The 27,278-nt window shown below is 39.5% G+C and overlaps 1 protein-coding gene across 1 annotated transcript in view; it reads left to right on the top strand.

The window, feature by feature from the left end:
- Nucleotides 1-26,288, top strand: part of CYP39A1 (cytochrome P450 family 39 subfamily A member 1) — a 90,442-nt gene extending 64,154 nt beyond the window's left edge. The window contains exons 9-12 of the mRNA XM_004424053.3: nucleotides 3,253-3,348; nucleotides 4,472-4,560; nucleotides 22,128-22,215; nucleotides 25,539-26,288. Of these exons, the coding sequence (XP_004424110.2) occupies nucleotides 3,253-3,348; nucleotides 4,472-4,560; nucleotides 22,128-22,215; nucleotides 25,539-25,610 (345 nt within the window). The 3' untranslated portion in view covers nucleotides 25,611-26,288. The remainder of the gene's footprint in view (nucleotides 1-3,252; nucleotides 3,349-4,471; nucleotides 4,561-22,127; nucleotides 22,216-25,538) is intronic.
- The last annotated feature ends 990 nt before the right edge of the window (nucleotides 26,289-27,278 follow it).

Here is a 27,278-nt window from a genome sequence, read left to right as displayed (position 1 = left end):
GGAAACTAAAGCTGAGAAATTATTAAAATATTTAGTAATTCATTTAAAAAATAATGAGAAACATATTACATGTTAAAATAATAGCATGGTTTTATGAAACACAACTGAACTTCCCAACACGTAAAAAAATGTAGAAGAATAGCATCATTTTAAATTTTTGCAAATCTATCTAATGCCTTGCTAATTGAAGACATCTGGATTCCCATTTATGTGTCTGCGGTCAATCTGTTGTGATATGATGTTTACCATTGATGGAAATGAAGAAAATCCAGCCTCACATAGACATGTAACTGGAAAAGGAAAGAGTATTTCATTAGCCTTCCAGATATTTGTGGCTATTCTTTAATACTACACTAACACTCAGCAGTGGTAGTTTCTTAAAAGTTTATTGAAATCTCGAAATATATCAATGAATTTTTTGTACTCAGTGACATTAAAATCCGCTGGTCTATCCTATACTTTGAATAAGTCTCTTACCCGGGAGTGATTTTTGACCTGACAGATCCTCTGCAAAGGTCTTGGGGACTCACAGAAGTCTCTAAACCACCTTTGAGAGCCACTATTGTAGAGAGAAGAGAGCTGCCTAAGCTTAGGTTAATCAAGGAAAGCACAAAGCACGTGAACAGATATAAATGCACCATATCAAAATGTATCTTATTTTTTAAGCATAACCTAAACTAAATGTAAAGCAAATATTAAGAATAAATGTCGGGGGCCGGCCCCGTGGCTTAGCAGTTAAATGTGCGCGCTCCGCTACTGGCGGCCCGGGGTTAGGATCCCGGGCGCACACCGACGCACCGCTTGTCCAGCCATGCTGAGGCGGCATCTCACATACAGCAACTAGAAGGATGTGCAACTATGACATACAACTATCTACTGGGGCTTTGGGGAAAAAAAGGGGAATAAAAAAGACAAAAGGAGGAGGATTGGCAATAGATGTTAGCTCAGGTCCTGTCTTCCTCAGCAAAAAAGGAGGAGGATTGGCATGGATGTTAGCTCAGGGCTGATCCTTCTCAAAAACTAAAAAAGCATAAATGTCAATAGAAGTACAACACAAGGGTAAATAATTTTAATATTTAAAGAATTCACAGATCAGTAAATCAGTAAACCAGTGTTGACAACTAATGACTCTCTTTTGTTGTCAACACTCTGGTTGTTTCCTTTTCTAGTTTTTTCTATTTTTCTGAATATTCCAAAATTTTTATAGGGAGCATTTTTTATCACACAAAAGAGTATACTCTTTAATTTTTCAAGTACTATTTTTAGCCACTGGCACCAGCCAAGCTCCTGGCCAAGAGCTAGGAGAGAAAGTCTGTGGACGTCCTCTTATAGATGCTTTGCCTTTATGCGAGACCTCTTTCTCTTCAAGATCCTACATCCCTTGCACCCGTTTGCTCTCAGCATCCTTCTTGAGTTACAACAGAGAGCCCTGCCTTCTCTTCCCTCTTTAAGAAAGTCCCGTCTCCAGACTAGCGGAGGAAGCTCATTTGGCCTCACAGTAGCCCTGTTCAATTCTGTCTGCCTGAGAGATGCAGTTACTGCACATGGAGAAGTTATGACTTCCCTTTGCTAGTGGTCTGTATTCCGCTCCTATGGCTGTTTTGTCTCCCTCTTGATCTTTCTCTTTGTCTTGTAAACAATGACAGGGACTGTTTAGACTGGCATGATGATGTCCATTTGTTCAGAGAGTTCCTTTGATCCAACCAGCTTTCACATTCCTTTATGCCATTCATCAGCCTGGCATTTGCTGCTACAATGGGAACTTCTTTCTGGTCACTCTCTGTTGCTAATATTAATGCTGTTACTGAGGCCCCGTTTGAAGTCTTCCTCTACTGGCCTGCTTTGTAGGCTGCAGCAGTCAGCAGTCTCCAAGTCATTATCCTAGAGCAACAGCCACTGAAGAGGACTATGGGGTGGGGAGGGGAAGGGCAGCAGGTGCCCTGACTGGAGGCCTGTCCCAGGGCTGCCCCCAGCCCTGCCCCCAAACATATCAGGACCCTCCCCAGCTGATTTCAGAGCTCCAGCCTCAGTTCCAGCAGAGGTAGAATGAACACATTGGGATCTCACAAGTCTCTTTCCACTTTAAAAATGGTAAGAGGCCACCAGCAAAAGCCTCGCTCTCTTCCCAGTTCTGGATCGGACTTCTCCAGCAATCCTGGTACTGAATTTACCAAATTCAAGCAATACACAGCTCCCATTAGAGCCAAGAGGGCTTCTTCTTGGTTAAAAATGATGACCCCTCCCCATACCCCACTTCCTGCTACCGTAAAAAGACGTTTTTAGTTGTGAAGTGCTAATGTTCTAGATACATGAACTGAAAGCAAGTGTTTTGCAGATATCTTGAGGACACTTCACAATTCTGCAGGATTAAATAGATGTGGCTTCCAATCATTGGCAGTGGGAGTTACTAATAATATGTCTTCACCTCAGTAAAGTTGTTAGCTAGCTAGTGATCACACACTGTGGGAGAGCTCTTTTGTCCTGTGGTTCCTGAACATGGTGATGTAAAGGTGATTTTATGAAATGGTTTTTAGTTCTTGGTATAGTTTATATATCACGAAAATCTAATATAATGTGAACAGGGAAGGGTAATGCAGACTCTGCTGCTTGAAGAATCACACTGCTTATCCTCAGTCCCACAACCATCATAACCTCAACCACAAATCCAACCAAATAAATGCACAACACACCCTTTTTCCTATGTCTTCCTAACCAGTTGTTTTCATATTATTTCTACCCTAACAGCTGCTGCTGGAGTGAAAAAAAAAAGAATCCGCTGCCCTGCCCTGACACTATCATGAGTGTCCCCAAGGACAGGACACCCACTGCCCCTGTCCTCAGTGCTACTATGGCCAGTGTCCTGTCTCAGAGTTAGAGTTTTCTGTTCCACAAGCTGGGGATCCACTGTGGTTTCCATCATCAAGAGCACTTGCTGCAAATCCCAATATCGAACATCAAAAACTGCATTACAGTGGATTTATACTAATTTCAGAAATTATCACATTTATCTAATATTTTCTTCCCATGTAACCAAACGTGTATGTACACGTAACTAGTTATCAGAATTAGAAATGAGTCATTGCCTAAGTTGGAAAATAGAAACAATCTGTCCAGAAAAGAGTTAGGTTTTCTCGCCATTGATTAAAACATGTATATGTCTTCACAATATAGTTGTAGCATTGTTTTTAATGACCTAAACTCTCTTTAAAGCAGATTTCAAAAAATGACTTGGAACCTGTTTTTCTATCATAGAATTATACTGTTCCTTCTGGTGACTTGTTGATGTTGTCTCCATTTTGGCTACATAGAAATCCAAAGCATTTTCCTGAACCTGAATTGTTCAAACCTGTAAGTTATCTCTTTCAATATACATTGTCCTTTAATTTTAATTTCTTTTTATGCCAGGAGTATGAATTCATTTTTTTGATTTAGTAATTCATTTAAAAAATAATGAGAAACCCATTGCATGTTAAAATAATAGCATGGTTTTATGAAACATAACTGTATTTCCCAACACAGGAAAAATATAGAATAGCATCATTTTAAATTTTTGCAAATCTATCTAATGCCTTGCTAATTGAAGACATCTGGATTCCCGTATATGTGTCTACAGTCAATCTGTTGTGATATAATGTTTCTCATTGATGGAAATGAAGAAAATCCAGCCTCACACAGACATGTAACTGGAAAAGGAAGGAGTATTTCATTATTAAGCAGCCATACTTCTCTCGTAACTAAGGCTACAAAGTACAGATTAGATTTGCAGTACAGATGATATAACACTTACAATCAGATAGAAAAGTTTTTGGAATAAGCTTCACCAACTGTAAAATAAATTTTTATCTGAAACCAGCAGGGCGTGTTAAAGTAAATATGCCTAGTCCTGATAGACTTATTTCAAGTTCTTCACTCAGTTGCTCCTGTTAATTGGTTTCCAAGGACTACAAAAATCAAAAATGAAGCAAATTAAAACTGTGTTCTGATATTTCTTAGAATTGGCGAGTTACAAGACTGAACAGAATCTTAAGAGGTCATTTAGTTCATTCTCTGCCTTTAGGTAACACTGTCAAAAATGGCATCCAGATATATTCATTCTGCATCCCAAGCTTTCTCCAACAAGCAAAGCTGTCAGTGTCTTACTACGAAATTTATTACCAAGGGCAATTTTATAATGGAGCCTGAGGCCTTATTATAAATATTCTTCCTTGTCTTGGGTCAATTCTGTGGTTGATTTACATTATCATTTACATTTACCACTTAACAGAATTCTTTTTAAACCTTTTTATTTATTAGTTCACGTTCCAAAAACACAATTGTGTCTGATATTAATAACAGGTTGGAAAAAATTACCAACAACCCTGCAACTTTATATGCAAGGATTAGCTGTACAAGGTCATTTTTAGCCCAGAGAAATAAAGTTAAGCTTATTTATATAAGGCTGATTTGGAACAAAAATGCTTTCTTCCCACAGGAACGTTGGAAAAAGGCAGATTTAGAGAAGCATGCTTTCTTGGACTACTTCATGGCATTTGGAAGAGGGAAGAACCAGTGTCCTGGAAGGTCAGTGAGACAGCTGGGCCACATTTATCCAGAAAGTCTGCAGAAAGATGATGGCTCAGAGGGGGAAAGCTTTGGCTTAGTCTCTCTTTTGTTTATTACCAAACTGTAGAGAAATCCAGGAGACCATATTTTATTTGGTTGGCCGTTTTTATTGTGTGATGTCTTTGTGGGAAGGTCTAAAGTGGCTTCTGATAGGAGACCTCTTAAGAAAAAAATATTACAGTTGCAGCTGCCAGATGACAGCAGGGTTTATGTTTAAAATGCTCAGCTTTCATATAAGAATAATTTGAAGTGTTTTGAGTTCCACCTTTCTTAAAGATAGAAGCATGATGCTTGTTTAACTACCACGTTATTGTGGACATTTGCTGGGGTTACAGAACGTCTTTAGCTTGGAGCATAACAGGAGCTTACTTGGTGGTTTTTGTTTATTGGGTTAGTTTGGTTCTATAAAAACTTTCCTTTGGTACCTTTTATAGTTAAATTAATCTGGCACCTGGGACTCCTCTTTGGCGTGGTGCCCTGTTCTAGGGCAAGTGTATGTCATTTAAAGAAAGATATTTAATGTTTATTTATTCAAGCAGAAAATTTTCTGAACGTTATCATCTGTGCCTCTGCTAAGCATCAGAGATAGAGCACTGAGGACAATGGACGTAGCCCCCTTACTTCATAAAACTCACCATCTACATTAAATAAGTCCCATTTCTTCACTGGTGATGATTCTGTTGGAGAAATGTTGTTACCTGTTTGTAACAAACTCTCACTCAGTGACTGCACATGTCATTTAAAAATCTTATATCAGAAAAATTGTAGTGTTTTTTTTTATTGTGAAATTTTTATTGTACATTATTGTTTATCAGTCACCACGTAAGTGCATCCCTTCACCCCTTGTGCCCACCCCCCACCCCCCTAGCCCTGGGTAACCACCAAACAGTTCTATCTGTCCGTGTGTTGGTTTATCTTCCACATATGAGTGAAATCATGCACTGTTTGTCTTTCTCTTTCTGGTTTATTTCACTTAACATAATACCCTCCAGGTCCATCCGTGTTGTTGCAAATGGGACGATTTTGTCTTTTTTTATGGCTGAGTAGTGTATATACCACATCTTCTTTATCCAATCCTCAGTCGAGGGACACTTGGGTTGCTTCCATGTCTTAGCTATAGTAAATAATGCTGTGATGAACATAGGAGTTCATAAGCCTCTTTGGATTGTTGATTTCAGGTTCGTTGGGTAGATGCCTAGTAGTGGGATAGCTGGATCATAAGTTATTTCTATTTTTAATTTTTTGAGGAATCTCCATACTGTTTTCCATAGAGGCTGTACCAGTTTGCATTCCCACAAGCAGTGGATTAGGGTTCCCATTTCTCCACAGCCTCTCCAGCATTTGTTGCTTTTTGTCTTGGTGATTATAGCCATTCTAACGGGTGTAAGATGATATCTTAGTGTGGTTTTGATTTGCATTTCCCTGATGATTAGTGATGTTGAACATCTTTTCATGTGCCTATTGGCCATCTGTATATGTTCTTTGGAGAAGTGTCTGTTCATTTCCTTTGCCCATTTTTTGATTGGGTTGTTTGTTTTTTTGTTATTCAGTTGTGTGAGTTCTTTATATATTATGGAGATTAATCCCTTGTCAGATATATGGTTTGCAAATATTTTTTCCCAGCTGGTGGGTTCCCTATTCATTGTGATCCTGGTTTCATTTGCCTTGTAGAAGCTCTTTAATCTGATGAAGTCCCACTTGTTTATTCTTTCTTTTGTTTCCCTTGTCTGAGTAGACATGGAATTCAAAAAGATCCCTTTATGGCTGATGACGAGTAGTGTACTACCTATATTTTCCTCCAGAAGTTTTATAGTTTCAGGTCTCACCTTCAGGTCTTTGATCCATTTTGAGTTAATTTTTGTGTATGGCAAAAGAAGATGATCTACTTGCATTCTTTTGCAGGTGGCTGTCCAGTTTTCCCAGCACCATTTATTGAAGAGACTTTCCTTTCTCCACTGTATGTCCTTAGCTCCTTTGTCCAAGATTAACTGCCCATAGACATGAGGTTTTATTTCTGGACTTTCAATTCTGTTCCATTGATCTGTGTGTCTGTTTTTGTACCAGTACCATGCTGTTGTAATTACTGTCACTTTGTAGTATGTTTTGAAGTCAGGGATTGTGATTCCTCCAGCCTTGTTCTTCTTTTTCAGGATTGCTTTAGCTGTACAGGGTCTTTTGTTGCCCCATATGAATGTTAGTATTCTTTGTTCTATTTCTGTGAAGAATGTCCTCGGGATTCTGATTGGGATTGCATTGAATCTGTAGATTGCTTTAAGTAGTATGGACATTTTAACTATGTTTATTCTTCCAATCCAAGTGCATGGAATATTTTTCCATTTCTTTATGTCATCATTGATTTCACTCAATAATGTCTTATAGTTTTCATTGTATAGGTCTTTCACTTCCTTGGTTAAATTTACTCCTAGATATTTTATTCTCTTTGTTGCAACTGTAAATGGGATTGTCTTCTTGAGTTCTCTTTCTGTTAGTTCGTTGTTGGTTGTAGTTTCTTAACTTAGGAAGTCAGTCGTCTTTGTTGTTTGAACAGTAATGCCAATCCATATTTGCAATTATGACTTACTCCATAGCATTCATTCTACCCCTCCTTTGTTTTATGTTTTATAGTATCAATATGCTTTTAGTAATTTACACCTCCCCCAAATGGTTTTAATTAGTCTTAGAGTTCTGTCTTCCTTTTTGGAAATTATTCTGGAGCCTGAGGGTAAGCAGTTTGGTGCCTGGTATTTCCCTGGAGACAACTGTTTGTCCTGGGGTATGTAGTTGACCTAAACTGACCAATCAGACTGAAAGGACTTTTCTTTCACGGTTAGGAGAGAGGCTCACTTTGTCCTCTCCCACTGAATATGAACAAGAAAGCAGGTAGCCCCAGCTGTTACTCGCAGCAAGTTCCAGCAGAACAAGGCTTATGGTGGTACAGAGTCTGTGCACAGCAGGGCAGAGACAGGAAAGAACCTGGACCATGTGATATCACTGAGTCACTGAATCATCACTTTTGAGGAGCTTATCTACTCCTGTTATGTTAGATTATGTGTCTTTATTTATTTATTTATTTATTTATTTTGCTGAGGAAGATTGGCCTTGAGATAACGTCTTCCTCTATTTTGTATGTGGGACACCACCACAGCGTGGCTTGATGAACAGAGCGTAGGTCCACGCTCGGGATCCAAACCCACAAAGCCTGGGCCGCCGAAGTGGAGCATGCAAACTTAACCACTACGCAACCAGGCCGGCCCCGTGTCATTATTTTTTAAGGTAGTTTGAGTTGGAGGTTCCATTGTTTAGAATTGAAAGCATGCTGCCATACCCACCAAAAAACTCCAAAGTTAAACATTGTTATTGAGTGTCAGATACTTTAAGGGCATAGGACAACAAATAAAAACAACAATAACAACAAAAACCCATCATGCCCATCCTGTTTCTCATAGTACTTTTACTTTAGAGAAGCAGTTCTTAAACCAATAACACATTTATTGTTTTTTATTGTCTCCTACTAAGTGTCAGTGTTCTAAGAGTAGCTCTTCTAAAAACAGTAGATGTTCCTTTTTTTAGGTCCCTTTACATGTATTCACAATAGCAACTAAAGAGTTTATTATAACCATCTTTGAAATTGAGCTAGGAGTATTTTAAACCAAGGCCTAAAGTGCTTTGCAGTGAAGCATGTAGTATGGGCCAGTGGTCAAGGGTTAATGGATGACTGTTGTTTCTAGGAGAGGCTGTTATGACATTACTGTGATATCTTTTGATACTGATAGACATTTGCTTGAGTTTGACAGTAATGTGTACAGTAGAAGGGAACCATGACATTTCAATTCCATCAGTAGTATCTTATTTATACAGAAACTATACGTTTTTGAAGGTGCTGAGCTCTTACTGTATGCAAGGCAGTGTCCTGGGGTCTGCAGGAGCTTTGGATTAGCGTAAGACATGTGTTCAGCCCTCTGAAGATGACATCTAGGAGAAGGCAAGGAGGATATCAGGTTTGTAAATAACTACAAGGAATGCAGGATGAGAGATGCCGGAGTACCACACTGTGGAGATTTAAGAGAGAAGGTTCGTCAGGTCACGGTGATCTTAGATTTCCTAGTGGCTTTTGAAGGGCCGGATGAACTTTCAGACTGAGGAAACAGAGTGAGCAAGGGGTCATTAAGCACAGGGGTATGTAGGTTAGGGGCTATGGTTTTCCTGTTCTTGGGACCAGATTATAGGCAGTGGTGGGAATTAAGACTAAAAAGGTACATTAGACCAATTGGGAAGGCCCCTTAACACCTGGTTTAGGAGTTGGCACACAGCTCCCAAGGCACTAATGTAGTGTTAAAAGGTTTGGGGTAGAGTGGAGTCGAGTGGGACATAACTTAGGTTATATGGTCATGCTAATATTCCATGTGAGAGACATGGAGTAGTAGAATCTACCAGATTTGGAAAATGATTAGAGGAAGGATTTGAGGAGGACTGTGGCTTTGAATCTAGCTGGCTGGAAGAGATGGTAGAAATAGAGAAATCAGGAACAGTAGCAAGTTTGGGGACAAGATTTTAAGTTTTCCTTTGAAAACTTTTGAATCTGAGGTGTGGCAAAATATATATCATATAACCAAAATCTATAGGTTAAATATGAATGTTGAATAAATATGATTTAATAAACAGAAACCTCCTTAGTCTAGTTGTCTATTAACTTTCTATTTTTAAAAGTCTTTAATTTTTATGTTATTTATTTTAAACAGCCAATCCATGAAACATTTTGTTTTTAAAGACAGACAAAACAGAAAATTGTTCAGGAAAGCAAATGACTTCATTTGGACAGTATATACCAAGACAGATCTTTGCACTAGAAATGTAATCCCACAAACCTTTAGTATAATCTCCAGAAAATTGCAGCCATTCTTAGTTTGTGTACCAGGAGCCAACTTATTTTCTCATGTACCAAATACTCAGTGAGTCAGAGAAAGTTGCCTGAAAGTAGCCAACAATCAAAGTTCGTCATGAATACAGTCTTGTGGCCTCGCAGCTGTCACCTCTTGGAGTCCAGGCCACTGAGGCAGTATGACAGCCCCTCTCACAACTAACACAGAAAGTTTTGCTGAATTTACTAAATAAGTACTCAGTGCTGCCATCAGCTGCCAACCAAAAAATCAGAATGGAAGAACCGGAGTACCTCTTCTGAATAATGGGAGTTCTGAAAATACATTTTGGGGGGGAACCCCTTGATAGGCACTTTCCTGTAGCTGGGAAGCTCCTGGGTACACACAGGAAGGGAACTCTTCCCAATAGTTCCATTGCTGGAGAAGTCTGGTAGTTTTGCAGAAAAACAAACAGGAAGAAGCAGTGTGAACTACTGGACTTCTTCAGCAGTGGTCACATTCAAAATGAGGAGTCTTGTTGGAGTGGACATTCTCCTCTTCAACTATGAATTTAAATGGAGGAGTAGGACAGAGGATTTCCAGTGTCAAGTGGGTGTCTCTGAGAGCTGATGATCTTAGCAGAAAGGGATGTGCTTGCTATACCCACCCCCTGGAATGTACACCAGAGCCAACAGCCGTGATTTTTTTGGTTCCCATCCCTGCAAGAGGATGCCTGGTTGGCTGTATCATTGTGCTAATTGATATGGGTAAATTCCAGTGTAAAACAATAGCCCCAATCTTTGGCAGGGTAACCCCGCTTACAAAGGCATGCTTGGATAAGAAGAGGGTGTAATAAGAGTAAGGTTGCAGTGCTTAAGAAATGGAAGTGAAGCATGGATTCCTCGGAAATAGAAATGGTGATTTCTACTTGTTTGTGTGTGTTTGGGTCCTAGGGCAGTACCAGGCCACAAAGTCATGAATTTGTCTTGAATTACTAATGAAAATCACACAGATATTGGAAAATTAATTCAAGCATAGTCCGGCTGATAGTAGATTAGTAATATTATTATTGTTATAACCTAACGAGTATCTCTTGAGCACCTAGTATTAATATGATTATTCTTTTATTCAATAATTATTTATCGAGTATATGCTGTATGTCAGAGTAGGGATCTAGGAGTTACCTTGAAAAACAAAATAATGGATGAAGTCCCTTCCCTCAAGGACCTTATAGTCTAACTCAAATCACTTTGTTAAACAACGGGGAGATTCAAAGACGCATAACACTCCTGAATTGCTTATAACATAGTTGGGGAGATGAGACATAGCAACATGAGAAACAAGCCCTACTTAACAGCGTAAGATAACACTTGAGAAATGCCCGATGACTCATATACATCATAACTGCCATAGGAGTTCAGAGGAAGGGGCATGAGAAAAGGCTTTATGAACTAGATGAGAATAATCAATAAACAGCATAGAAGAAAGCACACCTTCCCAAGGGGCAGTGGTATAAACTTTGGGGGGAGAAAAAAATTAAGTGCTCATAGGTATGTAATGTAACTGTATGCTAATGATAGCAAGGCAACTATATATCTGGGGTTTGTGAAGCTCTGAGCACAGTTGTTTCTATATGTTTATATTAAAGATAATGTTATTTTAATAATTGTGCCTTGTTCCATAAAACATCTTTGCACAATCTTGTATTTGAGACATACTATAAGTAGCTTTTCTCCCTTTTATACTTAGAGATAGCTCGTTACTTTTGAGGAGTGAGCAAACTCATATCCCTATGGATTTCATGAGAATTTGCAAATTTGGTTCATTGCATCCTCTCAAATCCAGTTGTTAAATAGACTTGAATGAACTGTATGTACTTATATGATTGTTTCCTAACATTTTCACTATGGTGGGCACATGTCCCCAGAGGGTGCATAAAAAGGGTTCGGAATGAGAGTGGGAAGGGTGGATAGATGTGGTTCATTCCAAGACTGAGCCAGGCTGCCAGAATCGTTTATTCAGTTTAAGCCATGCTTCTCGCTTCTTTCTGCTTTACTGAGAAGCAGTGACTCACTCAGAGGAGCACAGAAACCATTGGCAAAATTGCACTCATTTCTTTCCCAGCCATTTCATTTTGACACTTCATTATGAGGCTAAGATTTAAGTCTGTCAAGAACAGAAGAAGCAATTCAAGAGTGATTTTTGATACTTAGGCCAAAGTGCTTCTAAAATAAAACATTTGTTTCTGAGGAAAAATTTCAGAAAGGACCCTTTTTTTATTTTATTTGCAAAATAGATCTTCAGCCCCTCTGTGACACATAGAACACCTGGGCAGGGTTTATGTCTATGGAGAGAAAGAAAGGGCCATTTGGGCTGGGTATCTCCCACCCATTCCCCCTTTTTTTCTGATGGTCCTTCTCCCCTCATCAAACTCAGTGACTGCTCTTGAATAAGTTAGGGGTATGCTGTTCAGAAAGAGGGATTAGTTTCTAGGAAGAGAGGACTGGAATTAAAACTGTACTGTATCACAATATTGCCCATAGGTTATCATCTCCCCGTCACCTAATGCCTTCTCCTCCCTTTCTAATAGTCCTCATTTTTACGGAGATCCATGGGCTTCTGGGGTGTTGATTCCACCCCCAGCTCTATAGGAGTGGAGCCCCATTCCCTAAGCCAATCCGTAAATCCCTCCCTGTCCCCTCCCTGCCTTCCCATGGTGATTGGTTTAGGTGTTGGCATATGCTTTAAGCAGTCCAGTTAACTACAAGGGTTTCTGTTGAGACCTCTGGGTCAAAAATAATCATTCCCTCTGGGATGTGAGTAAGGAAGCACTTGGCCCCATAAACTGTCATCAGCTATTTAGAGACTATAAAAGTAGATGGTGTTAGGATGAAGTTGGTACCATAGAGCAGAGCAGCAGAGGCCAGCTGGCTCTATGCTAACATGGCGGAGCTGCTGGAGGGATCTCTGCCGGAGGCCTGCACCAGCTCTGGGTTTTTCAGGCACATAAAGCAACACATTCCCTTTGATAGAGAAACCAGTCTGATGTGAGTTTTCTGTCGCTTTCAACCAAAAGCATCCTAAGTAATATAATTTCCTTAAAAGCAAAAGTTTTCTTTCAAGATTTACTGAATTCCATGAAATAGTGTATTAACATATACCAGCCACACACAATAGGTTTCCAGAAGGTCTGGAATTTAAAATATACCATGAGATCATTTCTATTTGGTGAGTACTTAATCTTAATGAAGTCAGTACTGTTCCTCTGCCTTTTTCTTGAATAAGAAGGTTTACAAAGAGGTATCCAAATTTCTAGCCCATCTGTAGGGGAGCTTGGCTTCTAGGAGGTGTAGCTGTGGAATCACCATTAGAACAATCCAGGCTGCGACTTTGAAAAACAGTGACTTCAGACAACGCCTCCCTACTAGAGCCAGGTCTAATCTTCCCAATGAAACAGAAAGCAGTATCTCCAGTCAAGAACAGCTGAGGTTCTCCAGTCCTTTCCTCTTTGCTTTCTCATCTGCTTTCTCACCTCCTTTCCCCCTTCTAAATATTTCCCATTCTCTTCTTTTCTTCACATGTTATCTTTTGCTTCTCTTCCAACTTATCCTTATCCCATTCTTCTCTCCCCATTTTATTCTGGGTTTTCCCCCTCACTTAATATAAACATCTGCCTGCTCACTCTACCAGCTTATGCCCACACCATCATTCCCATTCAAAAGTTGGCTACCCTAGCCCTAGCATTTCATGTCTAGCTGAGATAGTCTTTGTAATTTTAATTTTGTGTGCTAAAACTAAAAGGTTTGATAAACTACGTCTTCTAACATATTTTTCCTCTTTTCTCCTTGTCAAGTTTCTCTAGATCAGTGATTCTTAAAGTATGATCCCCAGACCACCCATAGTAGCATTACCTGGAAGCTTGTAAAAAATGCAGACTCTTAGACCCTTCCCCAGACCTACTGAATCAGAAACTTTGGGAGGGGGGCCCAGAGATCTGTGTTTTAAAAAGCCTTCCATGTGGTTCTGATGCATGCTCAAGTTTGAGAACCGGTGGTGTAGATTATTTTGCCTCTTGCCACCAAATTGATTTTATTTTCCTAAAAGATTTGTTAGGGGGCTGAGGTTGTAAGAAAAGTACTTTCCCTTTAACTCAAGTAGCCATGCTTCTATGAAGGATGTCTGTGAAAGTATGTCTGCACGCTGCCTTCTCTGAATTCCAGGGCGAGATCATTCTCTTTTCATAAGCTGCAGCTGGTAGCAACTAGGAATATACTTCAGAGCCCCTGCTCCTGGCAACAGTGGCAGTTTTCCAGCCCATGCTGGCGTTGCCTGCAATGACTTCTAGTAGGAAAAAAGAGAGAGATTCAATCTCAAAATTAAGACATCTAAAACTAAAATCATTGATTTCCCCTACTCCTATCATTCTTTTAGTACTCTCTGTTGCTTTTCGATGTTATCACCCTTCTTCTAGACCTTTACTCCTTCCTCTTTTTGGCCTTCCGTATCCATTCCCACCTCCTAAACCAGGTCTTCCTGCCTCAGCATCAGGTGACATAATAGTTTCCTGACCCTTCTCCCTGGCTCTATTATTTCATCTTTCAATCCGTCTTACTCACTACATACACATTAATTTTCCTTAAATAATCATCTCTGATTGTCTCTCTCTTGTTAAGACTCTTGGCGCCTGTGGGCCGAACTCATTAGCCTAGAACTTCAGGCTCTACACAATCTGACACCAAGTGTACCTTTCTGGACACCTGGGAACACCATCCCCAGAGGGTCTGCTAGCTGTCCCCTAACTACAGTGCCCGTTCCTCCCCTTGCTCATGCTCTCTGCTGGGTCTGGAATGCCTTCACTCAACGTGTCTACTTATTTAAAGCCTGTCCTTCTGTCAAGGTCCAGCTCAGGTTTCACCTCCACATCAAGTCAGTGCTGATGACTCCGGGTCCTGGTGCTCTCTCCAGACTCCAAGTTTCCATCGCCTTTTGTTTCCACCTTTATCTGAGTCTGTCATCTTTCCCGTCTCTCCAGGTGCATTTCTAGCAACGTGAGGGTGGAGTCTGTGTTTTGTTGGACTTTGTGTTCTCAGTGCCTGTGTGGTGCTCCTTGAGCACTTATCTACAAATGGAGAAAAGACGCAAGCACTAAGTATTTAAGGAATTTTCAACATGTTTATATTTTAATGAGCTTTATTTGTAGATGTGTAATGTTGTTCTTGTAAGTGTGAAAAATAATCTGTTATAAATAATATGCCTCATTATTTTCACTGTTTTGACATTAGAAGTATTAAAAAAATTCCCAACATGAATATTGCTCAGTTTGCTTCTGAAGAGCTTCTGTAAAAATACATTTATGAAGCCCATTTTCTTTGACATAAAAAGCTTTTAATGTCACAGGTACGTATATGTTAGTCTCTGGTATTTTAGACATTGAGCAAAATTCAGTAACATGGTAAAGGCTTGAAAACACAATTTATTTTTTGCCATTGCAAAAACATTAACTTTATTTAGTGGATAATTGAGGTAATTCCGCTAGATTATCCAAATATTTGGATTTGGAGAAAATAAGATTTTTAGCACATATTATTTTATTATCTGTATTATTAGTTCATCTTCTCCTTTAACTAGGATATCAAAATGTTTAGAACTGATATGAAATATAAATATAATATTAATATTTACACTATTTTAATAACTAATACTAATTTAATACCTAGACTAACTTAACACTCAAAAATAAAAGAAGAAAAATATTAAAATCTCACTAATGTACAGTATGAATTGATCAAAAGCCTGAATTTTAGTCTTACCTTAAGGGAAATGCAGTTTTATGATTTTTAAGAACATCACAGGGACTCAAGTTAGATAACGAAATGCTGCCTTACAGATTCTAGTGGAAAACTATTTTAATGAATTGATAAACATTATTCCTAATCAAAATATACATAGTATTTCTAAAATGTTGACATTTGTACTCTTTAATAGCCTGTGAACATTGGTCTTGTTTAATTACGCATTCGCATGATAGAGGAAGTATTTATTGAGGGCCTCCTATGTGTAATAATGCTTAAAGAAACTTGGCTTTCGCATGTAGGTACAATTTTTCAATAGTACAGTTTATTCACTAGGTCTGCAGCACTTTCAGGATCAAAGTCCCAACACTGTTGCATGACACATTCAGCCCCTCCATGAACCAGCTCCTCCTGCTCTGTCTGGCTCCATCTCTCATCACCTCACCTTCTGCAGGGAGTAAACAACTCGCAGGCCCCTCGCTGTTCCGGGGCCCCTTCTCAGTCTGTGCCTTGGGACAGGTTATCCCTCTGCCTAGACCGCCTCCTCTGCTGGGACAGCCCCACCCTCCCAGCCAGATGGCTTGTTGTCTTGATTGCTTGCTACAGTGCCTCTCCTCGAGGGACTTGGAGGAAGCGTGCAGGGGTCCTTTACCCCCGGGCGCTGAGCTCAGAGAGGTGCACTGGTCTCTAGCAAGCTACTGTTAGAGAAGGGCTAAAACCGGAGTTTTAAAAGAGTAGGATCTATTTGAATAGACTGGAACCTATAAAACTGTTCTATAATTCACAAATGCAAAATTAGCCAGTATTTTTCTGGTGCTGCCAGGTAAACATTGAATCCTGGGGAGTCTCTGGATATTCTACTGAACACGAAATGTCAGCTTAGTTATCTGAAAGAGTGATCTCATCTAATTTACTTCTAGGAAGGGAGCGAAGTACTGAGAACTGGCCAGTTAATGCAAGGGGGAATTCTGGTGTCTAATTTCACGTCGGTACTCCTCGCCACCTTTTCCATTTGCTAAGGGGCTCTTTCTTCAGGGTTTGGAGATCTCACCCTCTTATTGTTATTCTACCCCTCCAGCCACTTCTTCTCAGTCTCCTTTGCTCATCTTCCTCACCTTCCTGACCTCCAAATTTTGGAGTGTCCCCAGGCTCTCTCCTCAGATTTCTTATTTTTTCTATGTAACTTACCCCCTAAGTAATTTCATCCTGTACCATGGCTTTAAATAATTGTCTGAGTAATGATGACTCTGTATTCCTATCTCTTATATCTCCAGTCCTGACGAATCCTTCCTAAACACCAAGCTCATTTACCCAGCTTCCACCCAACATCTCCACTGGGTGTCTCCAAGGCACTAGTCTATAGCGAGCTCCACTTAACGGGTCAGATCTGAGCTCCAGCTGACGACTCCTCAACCTGCTCTTCCTTCAGTCTGCCCCGTTGCTGGGGTAAACAGCAGCTGTATCCTCACGCTTCCTCGGGTCAAAAACTTGGAGTCATCCTTGACTCTACGTCTTTCACGCCTGTGATGCAAACCATCATCCCATCCTACAGAGCATATCCACACTCTAACCGTGGCTCATGACTATTTCTACCGTCCTGGTCCAAGTCACCACTTTCTATTGTCTGGAAAATTGTACTGGCTTCCTAATCAGTCTTCTAGCTTCCATCCACATCATCTTATATTTTGTTCTCAATGTAGCAGCCAGAATGATCCTTTTTAAACTTGTCAGGTTTGCTCAAAACTATCCATAGTGGCTTCCCATCTCACAGAATAAAATGAAATTTTTAACAGGTCCCACAAGGCTCTCTGCATGCCTGCGTTATTTCTCTGACATTCCCCCTTTCTTGTTCATCTCCAGCAACGCCAGCTTCCTTATTGTTCCTCATCCTCCAACCTCTGGGTTTTTGCGCCTTTTAATTCCTCTGAATGGAATACTGTACTGGCTTACTCTCTTACTTTATTCCAGTGTCTGCTAAAATGTCACCTCATTAGAGAGGCCTTACTTATCTGAAATATTTTAGCCTACATCTCCATTGCTCTCTTTCTCCTTACCTTGTCTTTTTTGTTATTCTAGTACTTATTCTCATACTTGATATATGCATTTCTTGTTGGTTTACTTATTTTCTGCTTGCTACCTCCCTACTAGAATTTAAGCTTCATGAGAGCATGAATGTTGTTTTAACTTCAGCACTTGGAAGAGTATAAAGCACAGGAAGACAATAAGTATTGAATGAATGAATGAATGAATGGAGATCTTATTTTATGGTAAGAACTCCTAGCGTGTAACCTAAGTGTCTGTTCACTGTTCCCATAAATATCACTGTCTTCCAGGGGGAGTGGGGGGCAGAGGCAGGTGTCTTACATCCACACCCTAGTTGTCCACTTCAAATTTGACCCTTCGTGTTGTGCGATCTTTGCTGCACCCCCGGCTCCTCACTGAAGATGGGACACTGTTTCTTTCACACTGTCTCCAGCAGTGGGGTACATATGAGGCTCTTCATGCTTCCTGCCATTTTATCATCTCTATTCTTCACTGCACTGTCACACAAGACAGTGTAAGTGCATCAGATTTATCTGAATTTTTGAGGTAACAAAAGTTACTGTGTAGGCAGGGAACTATTAAAATTATACATAAAATATTTCTTTTTCATTGTCCAGGAGAAAAGTATTTAGGTTGAGCACTTCATAGCAGGTCCTCTATTCCTAACTGTTTACTCCTGTACACGAGGCTGTGCTTGTTTCTTTTGCAAAATAGCTGCAGAGCAGCCACCCTCCTCTTAGCTTCATCCCACCACTGAGGAGTTGATCTCACTCCAGGAGCCATCTCCCTTCCTCCATTAGAACATTTCTCAAAGTCTGAGAATGGAATAACACTGGGAGCTTTCAGCAGGACTGTCCATGATTGTCCTTAGGACTTGAGTTCCTCAAAACAATGGAATGTTTTAAGGAACTCAAGTCCTAAGGCGCACCATATTCAGTTCTCTTAAGATATGTCTAAATGTTAATTCTACAAATTTTGTACTGAATGGTTAACTGTCATTTCAACATCTCTTTCTTTTTCTGTCTTTCACATATTTTCCCAAAGACAAACATCTTGTTTTCCTATAAGATGATATAATCCAAATCTATAAAGAGGAAATTAAATATTTACCCCCAAGTTATAAGACTGGCCTCTGTCACAGTAGAGTTAGTGCATTATTATAAAGAACCATATTAGCTCCTTTTCTTCATACCTCGACAGTTAATTTTTTTCTTTCAACACTTTAAAGATGTTGGTCCATTGTCTTCTGGCTTTTGCGGTTTCTGATGAGATGTTTATGACCATTTTTAATTATGTTTTTCTTTATTTATTGTCTTTTTTCTCTGCCTGCTTTCAAGATTTTTTCTTTGTCGTTTTTTAGCAATGTGATTGTGATTTGCCTTTGTATGGTTTTCCTTATGTTTCTTCTGTTTGGGGTTCATTGAGCTTCTCGGATCTGTAAATTATAGTTTTCACAAATTTGAAAATGTTTCACCTATTATTTCTTCAGATATTTTTTCTGCCCACCTATCTGCATCTCCAAATTACATGTACGTTAGTCTGCTTGATATTATATCATAGATCACTGATACGCTGTTCATTTCTTGTTTCAGCCTTTTTAATCTATGTACTTCATTTTGCATATTTTCCATTGTTAAGTTCCATAATCTTTTCTTTTGCAGTGTTTTGTCTTCTATTAATCCACTCCAGTATATTTTTCACTTAAGATATTGTTTTATGTTGCTAGAAGTTCAACTTGACATATTTTATATCTTCTGTTTCTTTCTTCATCATGCGTCTACCTTTCTGAACATGTGAAGTATATTTAATTAGCTGTTTCCAGTATCTGTCATTTCTGGGTCTGGTTCTTGTGAGTGATTTTTCTCTTGCTTATGTGTCATGTTTTCCTGTTTCTTCTAGGTCTGGTAATTTTTGAATAGATGCAACATAGGAATTTTAAGTGTCATGGATACTAGATTTTATTGTATTTCTTCAGTTTTAGGCTTTATTATAGCATGTAGTTAGTTGCTTAGAAAAACAAGTTTTCAGACTTTGTTGTTAAGCTTTGTTAAGGTACACCCAGAGTGGCATTTAGTTTAAGATAATATAATCCCCCACTAAGGCAATAGCCTTTTAAGGACTCTACTCAATAGTCTATGTGTTGCAAGATCTTTCCACTCTTGCTTGTGGGACACAGACTTCCATGTGTGTGTACCCTCTATTCATTATTCAGCTTATTGCTCTATGGCTTTCTTTCCATCTTCCTTCTCCAGCCTCAGCAGTTTCCTCTCACAGAGATCAGTACTCAGCCAAATACTCAAGGAGACCCCTGGAGCAGACTTGCTCTCTCTCTGAAACTCCCTCCTCTCTGATATTCTTCCCTGCAAGGTCTAGTCTCTTTAACTTGCCTGAACTCTGACCTCTGTCTCCGTAATCTAGTGAGACTGTCGGGTCTGTGTGGGCTTTCCGCTCCTTGTGCCGTGGCCTGGAAACTGCCGTGGGCGGGAAGCTGGGGGTCCTGGGGCTCACCTCCTTCCTTTCCTTTCTCGTGCGGCTTTTCATCTCCCACTGTGGATCTTGCCCAGCTTTTGAGTTATTTAAGGTGAGAGGATAACGTTGATTTCTGTTACTTCCTCATGGCCAGAAGTGGAAGTTTTAATTTGTTAGACGTTTGATGAAAACTTAGTTGTGAGAAATTCTGAACCTGCACACAAACTAGCAGAATTGCTCTTTCTTAGAATCGCTGCTTAATTTGATCTGAATCATAAAGATTGGGTGTGTTCTATTTCATAGACATTGATACTCTGTTGAAATTCATTATCTTGAGCATTGGTGAGTAAGTAGAGTTAAATTTGCATCATAAATGTTCGTGAAGAATTGATGTGGTATCCAAGTGGGTTATAACAACACCTGGAGTGCTCCTGATTTCATTTGAAATAAAATATAGTCAAGATGTTTCAAGAATACCAGTGGAAAACAAATCTAATTATCTAGTATGAGTATCAGATTATTCATATTCATTCACTCATTCAATCAGCAAACATTGAGGATTCAAAGATAAATAAGACATGGTTGCTGGTTTTTGTAGAAATGTAGTCTATAAGAGGAGACACTCATGCAAATGATTAACTGTAATATAGTAGGATTGTAGGATAAGGACATTTGTTAAGGGATGTGTAAAGTGCCACAGAAACAAAGAAGGCTGGAAAGGGCAGGAAATTGAATCTGCTTTATGGAAGGTATCACCTTCCATCATCTATTCACTTATTCCATTAACATTATTAGACACCAGTAGTGTGCTATGCTCTGTGTTAAGGTCCAACAATACAATTCCTCCTCTAGAAGAGAGATGGCTAATAAGCAATTGCAATTCAGTGCAGTAGATGCTGTGGCTGTGTGGCTGAGGGAGCCATAGAAGTGGAGAGGAAGGGCACCTCAGCCCAGAAGCAAGTGATCAGGGAATGCCTCCAGAGGAGCCTGAGCCTCAGACGGGGAAAGGGCTTGCAGCAGAGACTATCGCCATTGAGGGAACGTCAGGTATACACAGTGTGGCAAGAGCACAGGTTTCAAGGAGGAGCTATCAGGGAGAAGAGGCTGGGGAGATAGGTAGGGAGCAGATCTTCAAGGGCTGGCTGTGCTCTCCTATGGCATTTGGAAGGAAATGGGAAGCATTGACAGAGTGGGTGTATGTGTAAAATGAGGAGACAGTGGTAGATTTGTGTTTTAGAAAGTTCACTCCAGTGGTAGAGTGAAGGATAGAGTAGAAGGAAATGAATCTGGAAGCTAAACTGATTTGGTAATCCAGACAATAAATGATGAAGAACTACACTGAGGGAGAGGTGGAGGGGCTGGAGATAAGGGGATAAGGAGAGGGATTGGGAAGTAGTTAAAAGACCAAACAAAAGGACTTGGTGCCTAATTAGATATGGAGGATGATGGACAAGATTGAGTCTACGATGACTTCCAGTTTTCTGACCTCTTCAACTAAGTGCATTCATTAAGGGCTATAACCCCTAAAAGGGTTTGCCTACCCTGAGGAAAGCTCAAAACAACCCACTGGGATGCAAGAAAAAATAACAGAATTCCATTTACACTTTTCTCAGTTTTTTAATATCTGTTTGTGTCTTACAAAGTAGACAATAAACTGATAGCAGTAGTATGTGTATATAATTTACAAATAAATGAATATCGATATATCATAGGATATGCTCAAATATTTTGTTGTTGGAGTGTATGAGCAAAAAGCTTGGAGACATCTGAGTGAAGGATTACAAAACAATGAATAAATTTGGTAATTATGGGGAATTTGAGGTGCCTATAGAACATTTAGGCAGTAATTTCCAGTGGGCGATAAAGGTCTAGATCAGACAAGACTTCCCAGAACTTTCTGTGATCATGGAAATGTTCTAAACATGTACTGTCCAATATGGTATCCAGTAGCCACATATGGCTATTGAGCACTTGAAATATGGTTAGTGCAACTGAGGAACTGAAATTTTTCATTTTGTTTAACTTTAATTTATTTAAATTTGAATAGCCACGTGTAGCTAATAGCTACCAGGTTAGAAAGAACAGATCTAAAACAGGAGAGAGACCGGGCTCTCATTTATTGAGTGCTTCCACTGGCTAAGCATTTTACATATATTTTTAAGCAATTGAATCATCCTACCTACCCCATGGAGTAGCATTATAAAAGAAAAGAGTAAGTTCTTTACTTATCCTTTTAATAGTAAAAGTTTATATTACAAAGAAGAGCATATTTGCTTTGAAATATGTGTACTTTCTGGATATTCTCTATTGGTAGATATTTATGCATCTTTTAACACCAAGTAACAATTTTATATTTTTCTTTCAGGTGGTTTGCTCTGTTAAAGATTCAAATATGTGTTATTTTAATATTTTATTATTATGACTGTAGTCTTCTAGACCCATTGCCAAAACAGGTAAGTGTTTTCAGAATTTTGAATAGTATGACTTTCAAATTTGATATAAACTCTAACCCCTTGGTTTTAATTACTAGGGATGAGCTGACTGATTTTTTCACTTAGGCCTGATCTTAACAATGAACCAGACTGAGAAGACACTCCCTTAATTCCGGATCTAATTTATGTGCCCCATTACCACAAGACCGGGACCTAATAGCAGTGTTTCTACCACTCAGTGTTAGGAGCTCCTCAAGGAATTTCCCAACTTTAACCCTTTTCCCTGGGTCAAATAACATGGCCTTGATGTTGGACTTGTTTTCCTAGAAAGTCATGTCTGTGGGTCTAAAAGTGAACCATCAGTATTGGAGTCAAGTCATAGCCCTTGGTCCATTTGGAAAGCAATGGCATGGAAGAAAACTAACCCAGCAGTGAAATCAGTGAACAAACATGAAAAGGCCATGACCTTTTCCTACCTCTGACCGTTGAATATTCCAATCATTTATTCCTCTGTGTTTCTATAGGTCTATTCTCCTAGACCAGTGGCTCTCAAACTGGTGCAAGCATCAGAGTGACCAGGGTGGGGGCTTGTTAGAACACAAAATACTCGGCCCCACCCCTAGAGTTCCTGATCCAGGAGTTCTAGGGAGGGGCTCAAAAATTTGCATTTCTAACAAGTTCTGGGTGCTACTGATGCTGCTCCTCTGGACACCACATTTTGAGGACCACTGTCCAAGGAAATAAGGGAAAGTTCAATTTAATTCCAAATGTTTGGACGTTATTTTGAAAACTCTGAATAAAAAGTTCTATTTAAACTGAGGGTAAAGCTCAGAATAAAGCATTGTAATCTCAGGGCTATTCACATGGCATTTTGTGCTTTGATTTATTCTAGATATAATAAGTATGGAGGAATAAATAACACTCTTGGGTGACATTTCAGTAAAAATTATGTGTGTGACACAGACAGTATTATATTACTCACAAATATGCACACTTCAGCACTTTCCCTTGATTTCTCTTGCACTTTTTTTTTTTTTCTGTGAGGAAGATCAGCCCTGAGCTAACATCTATGCCAATCCTCCTCCTTTTTTTCCCTTTTTCTCCCCAAAGCCCCAATAGATAGTTGTCTGTCATAGTTGCACATCCTTCTAGTTGCTGTATGTCTCTTGCACTTCTGTTTTGAGTACAAGTAACTATCAGTGATGAAGAGCCCTAAAAATCCTACAATGAAAGGGAATCAAAACACCCTTCACAAAGGTTCACAGCCAAGTATAGTTTTGTTGTCAAAGTGAAGATCAGGGCCAGGCTTTCACTCACCAAATACTAGTTCCTGGTGCACCAAGTTAGATGTCACCATTTTGCCCAGAACTGATTCAGCATCCAACTGTTTTCTCACCAGCAAGAGGACGCAGGAATGCCTTTTCAGATTAGGATGACATTTGTCAAAACTGTGTAACACCTAACCCTAGAGATAAGTAATTTTGACCAGTTCCTTAGGCAAGATTTTGCCCAGCACTTTCTTCCTAGCTAAGAATTCTATTGTATTTACTATACTGTTCTGCATACGTCATATTTCAGTTTTGACACTACTAAGAACATTTTTTAAAGAAATATCATCTCAGTTTGTAAAAAGGAAAGGTCTAAGTGAATTCTTACAATCTCAAAGGGCATTTCATTTCACAACTCTTATTCTAGAAAGATCGATTAAAATTATTTAATTATTGGACCTTTTTTAATAAGCTGTAAAATGAGGTGATCAAAAAAATGCAGGAAATGACCTTCAAATTACCAAGCTCTTGTAGGAGATGGGAGGGCTGGGTTGCCAGGGTATGTTCTGAACACTCTTTAGTCAAGTGCAGGGAGATCACTGGGCTTGGAAATCAGCTCCCCCAAAGAAGTATACTTGTTCTAGTAGCATAAATCAAATGCTAGAATCCCCAGTTTTTATTTGCAACAGCCCAGTGTTTAATTTTACTTCAAAGAGTCTTAATAAATTAATTTAATTTCAGTTCTCTCTCATTTAGAACCAAATAATAAAGAAATATCACAAAGCTTCCCAGGATCCGTGATTGGGTAGCAGTGTCCAGATGCTTGCAATGGGGGCTATTCCCTTTTGAGGATTCTTAAGAAAACCACCTTCAACTCTCTTGCAAAAGCAAGCCCATTTTTGCTAACACAGTGGGGTTTTCTTTGTTTTGTTGGTTGGTTTTGTTCTGTTTAGCCTTTCTGGGGGTCATGGATCCTTAGAAAATCTCACAAACCTATGAATTCCCTTTCTAGAAAAGAACATACCTCTTTATATACGTACAACTGTGGATCCAATTTCAGGGAGTCCACGGAAACCCTGCACCTCATTTTATCAACTCCACTAAGAATCTCCTTGCTAAGGAGCCCATTCTGTGCCCTGGGCATTCCAACCTGACAACAGACTGATGGTCTAGATTGGACTGACTGCCTCTTTCCTTACTCCTCATCTTCCCCCAGCCCTCAAGGTTGACAGCACAGTTGCTTTTCTTTTTCAAGCTCCTAAGACTCAGCAGTCTGTTTGTATTATTTTCAGTAAACTGACCTCCCCTCACCCCCACACACATTCATCCCTTGTTCATGGCTAGGACATATCAGAACATTTGGAACCCACAAAATATCCTTTTGGAAATTTATGATCTTAGGTACATGGTAATGGTGGTTCACACTACCAACATCTATAACATGTGGTAAAGAGGTCTTATGCAGCAATTATAAATGAGATGTCACAGCTCTGGGAACAGAAATGCAGAAAGAGGGGAGGGCCCCGTGGCATAGCCGTTAAGTGCACGCACTCCGCTGCTGGCGGCCCGGGTTCGGATCCCAGGCACGCACCGATGTACCGCTTGACAGGCCATGCTGTGGCGGCGTCCCATATAAAGTGGAGGAAGATGGGCACAGATGTTGGCCCAGGGCCAGTCTTCCTCAGCAAAAAAAGATGAGGATTGGCATGGATATTAGCTCAGGACTGATCTTCCTCACAAAAAAATAAAAAAGAAAGAAATGCAGAAAGAGCCTTATTTGTGGTATCCTCTTTAGCCAGACAAAGTGAAGGGTGAGTGGCAGGCCCATAGCCTTGGGACATGTGAAACTGTGAAGAGATTGCTATTAAAATAAGGAATTTGCCTCCTTTTCTGTTCCTTGAATGGAAGGCTAGAACTGATGCTTGACAATGTGAAATGCATCAAGCAAACACTTCCAATCTTTCAAACCTAAACTCTGTACCTTTTAGAGATAATTACAGTTGAATAAACTTTAGGTCTAAAACTGTTGGCTTATGTCTCTTAATTTCTATATTTCTTCTGCATTTCTGCTTTTAGAGTCCTCTGCATTTGGTGGGTGTCCAGCAGCCAGAAGGACAATGCCGAATTGAATTTAAACGAAGAAAATGACATCTGCTGGGCCTAATAAGGGCCAGGCTTTCTGGAGGAGTGACTGCCCCCCTTCACCAGCCTGGCAGCACCTAGACCTGAGCTCTGCTAAAACACACTGCCTAACTTTGTTTTAGGACTTAGTTCAAGCAACTGTCCAAATGGTGTGTTTGTTATCTCAAGAGTAGACCAAGAATCTGACATCACTCTTACTGATATAGAGACCCAAGTACATGGTTTATAGAAAATGTTTAAGTGATTTTAAAAAATGAGACATTTCTTCAGAAGTTGGAATTTGGTTTATGCATAACTGTATTAAAACTTCAAATAGAGATATGTCATTTGAATGAAAATCTTAGCACAGTAAATTCACTGTGAAGGCAACATACTTAAATTTCTATTTTGAAAAAGGCTAAAAGTCTTAGACTAAAGAAATATTAAATAATTTCTGGAAATTTTCTATTTTTTTAATATGATTCTTAACTAGCAGTTGGAATTCTTAAGCTCTATTAATATAATTCTTTATTGTAAACACATCTAATGCTAAAAGAATGAATAAAATGAGAGCTTTCTAAGACCTGTGAAAACAGGGAGCAGGTCTTACACTCATTTCTGCACTCAGCTATGCCTAGGACAGTACCTTCTCTGTAAGGTATGTTCAATAAATGTATGTTGATTGATGTGTTGATTTGTATTTTAATTAAAGTGAAAGCACTCTTTTTTTTTTTTTTTTTTTGCTGAGGAAGATTTGCCCTGAGCTAACATCCGCTGCCAGTCTTCTTTTTTTATGTATGTGAGCCACCACCGCAGCATGGCCACTGACAGACGAGTGGTGTAGGTCCGTGCCCAGGAACTGAACCTGGGCCACTGAAGCAGAGCACACTGAACTTAACCACTAGGCCACCAGGGCTGTCCCTGAAAACACTCTTTTGCCTCAAGGTGTTTGTAATCACAGTTTAAGAGATAATATTTTTGTGAATATATGGAAACAAAATGATGTGTCAAGGCGAATGACAACATTTGAATCTCTCACTTAAGATTTATGCCTGAAATATTTACTATGAAATGCAGAAAAGAAATCTTATCGTGTCCAGGGGAAACATATAACACTAATAACAGAGTGATCAGTGAGGTCATTATTTGTCCTCTAATATTAGGTAAAATGCTGCTTGCCTCCTTTATTTCACAATAAGTAAGTTTTATAGTACATGTTGTCCTCTGATTATTTGCTCTCCTATGCTAGAATTATCCCATGGGGTTGATAATGATTGCTTAGTCATCTGTTTCCTACCAACAAGCAGATGACTCCCTCGGAGAAAATTAAGTGCTTTAGAGTGCATTAACTTTTCCAGACTAATACAGTGATTTTGAAGCTTAGCTAGTAGCTCGTACCTGGAGCTTAGCTTAGCAGGCTAAGGGGTTCTGGAGACTGAAAGGGCTGAAGAAAGCAATTTAGAAGTCCACAGCAGACCTGAGAGTTGCAGACCATACCCTGGCAGGTTCTGCTAAATATGGCAGGTGTGTTCTAAGGGAAGGCGTGTCCTCCTGAACAGCTGAGGCCCGCCATGAAACACTGTATTTGCATATAATATACACTGCAGCTGAATTTGCAGCCCCTCAGAGCTAGTGTTTATCTACTTATTCTTGCTTGGTAAGGATGAATGTTAGCTGACAAGTTTATGCACTTTA

This window comes from Ceratotherium simum, chromosome 13 (assembly GCF_057802395.1).
Source record: "Ceratotherium simum simum isolate JZ-2026a chromosome 13, ASM5780239v1, whole genome shotgun sequence".
NCBI lineage: Eukaryota > Metazoa > Chordata > Mammalia > Perissodactyla > Rhinocerotidae > Ceratotherium > Ceratotherium simum.
The sequence above is the reverse complement of the archived record's forward strand: the minus strand, read 5'-3'. Positions and strand labels throughout refer to the sequence as shown.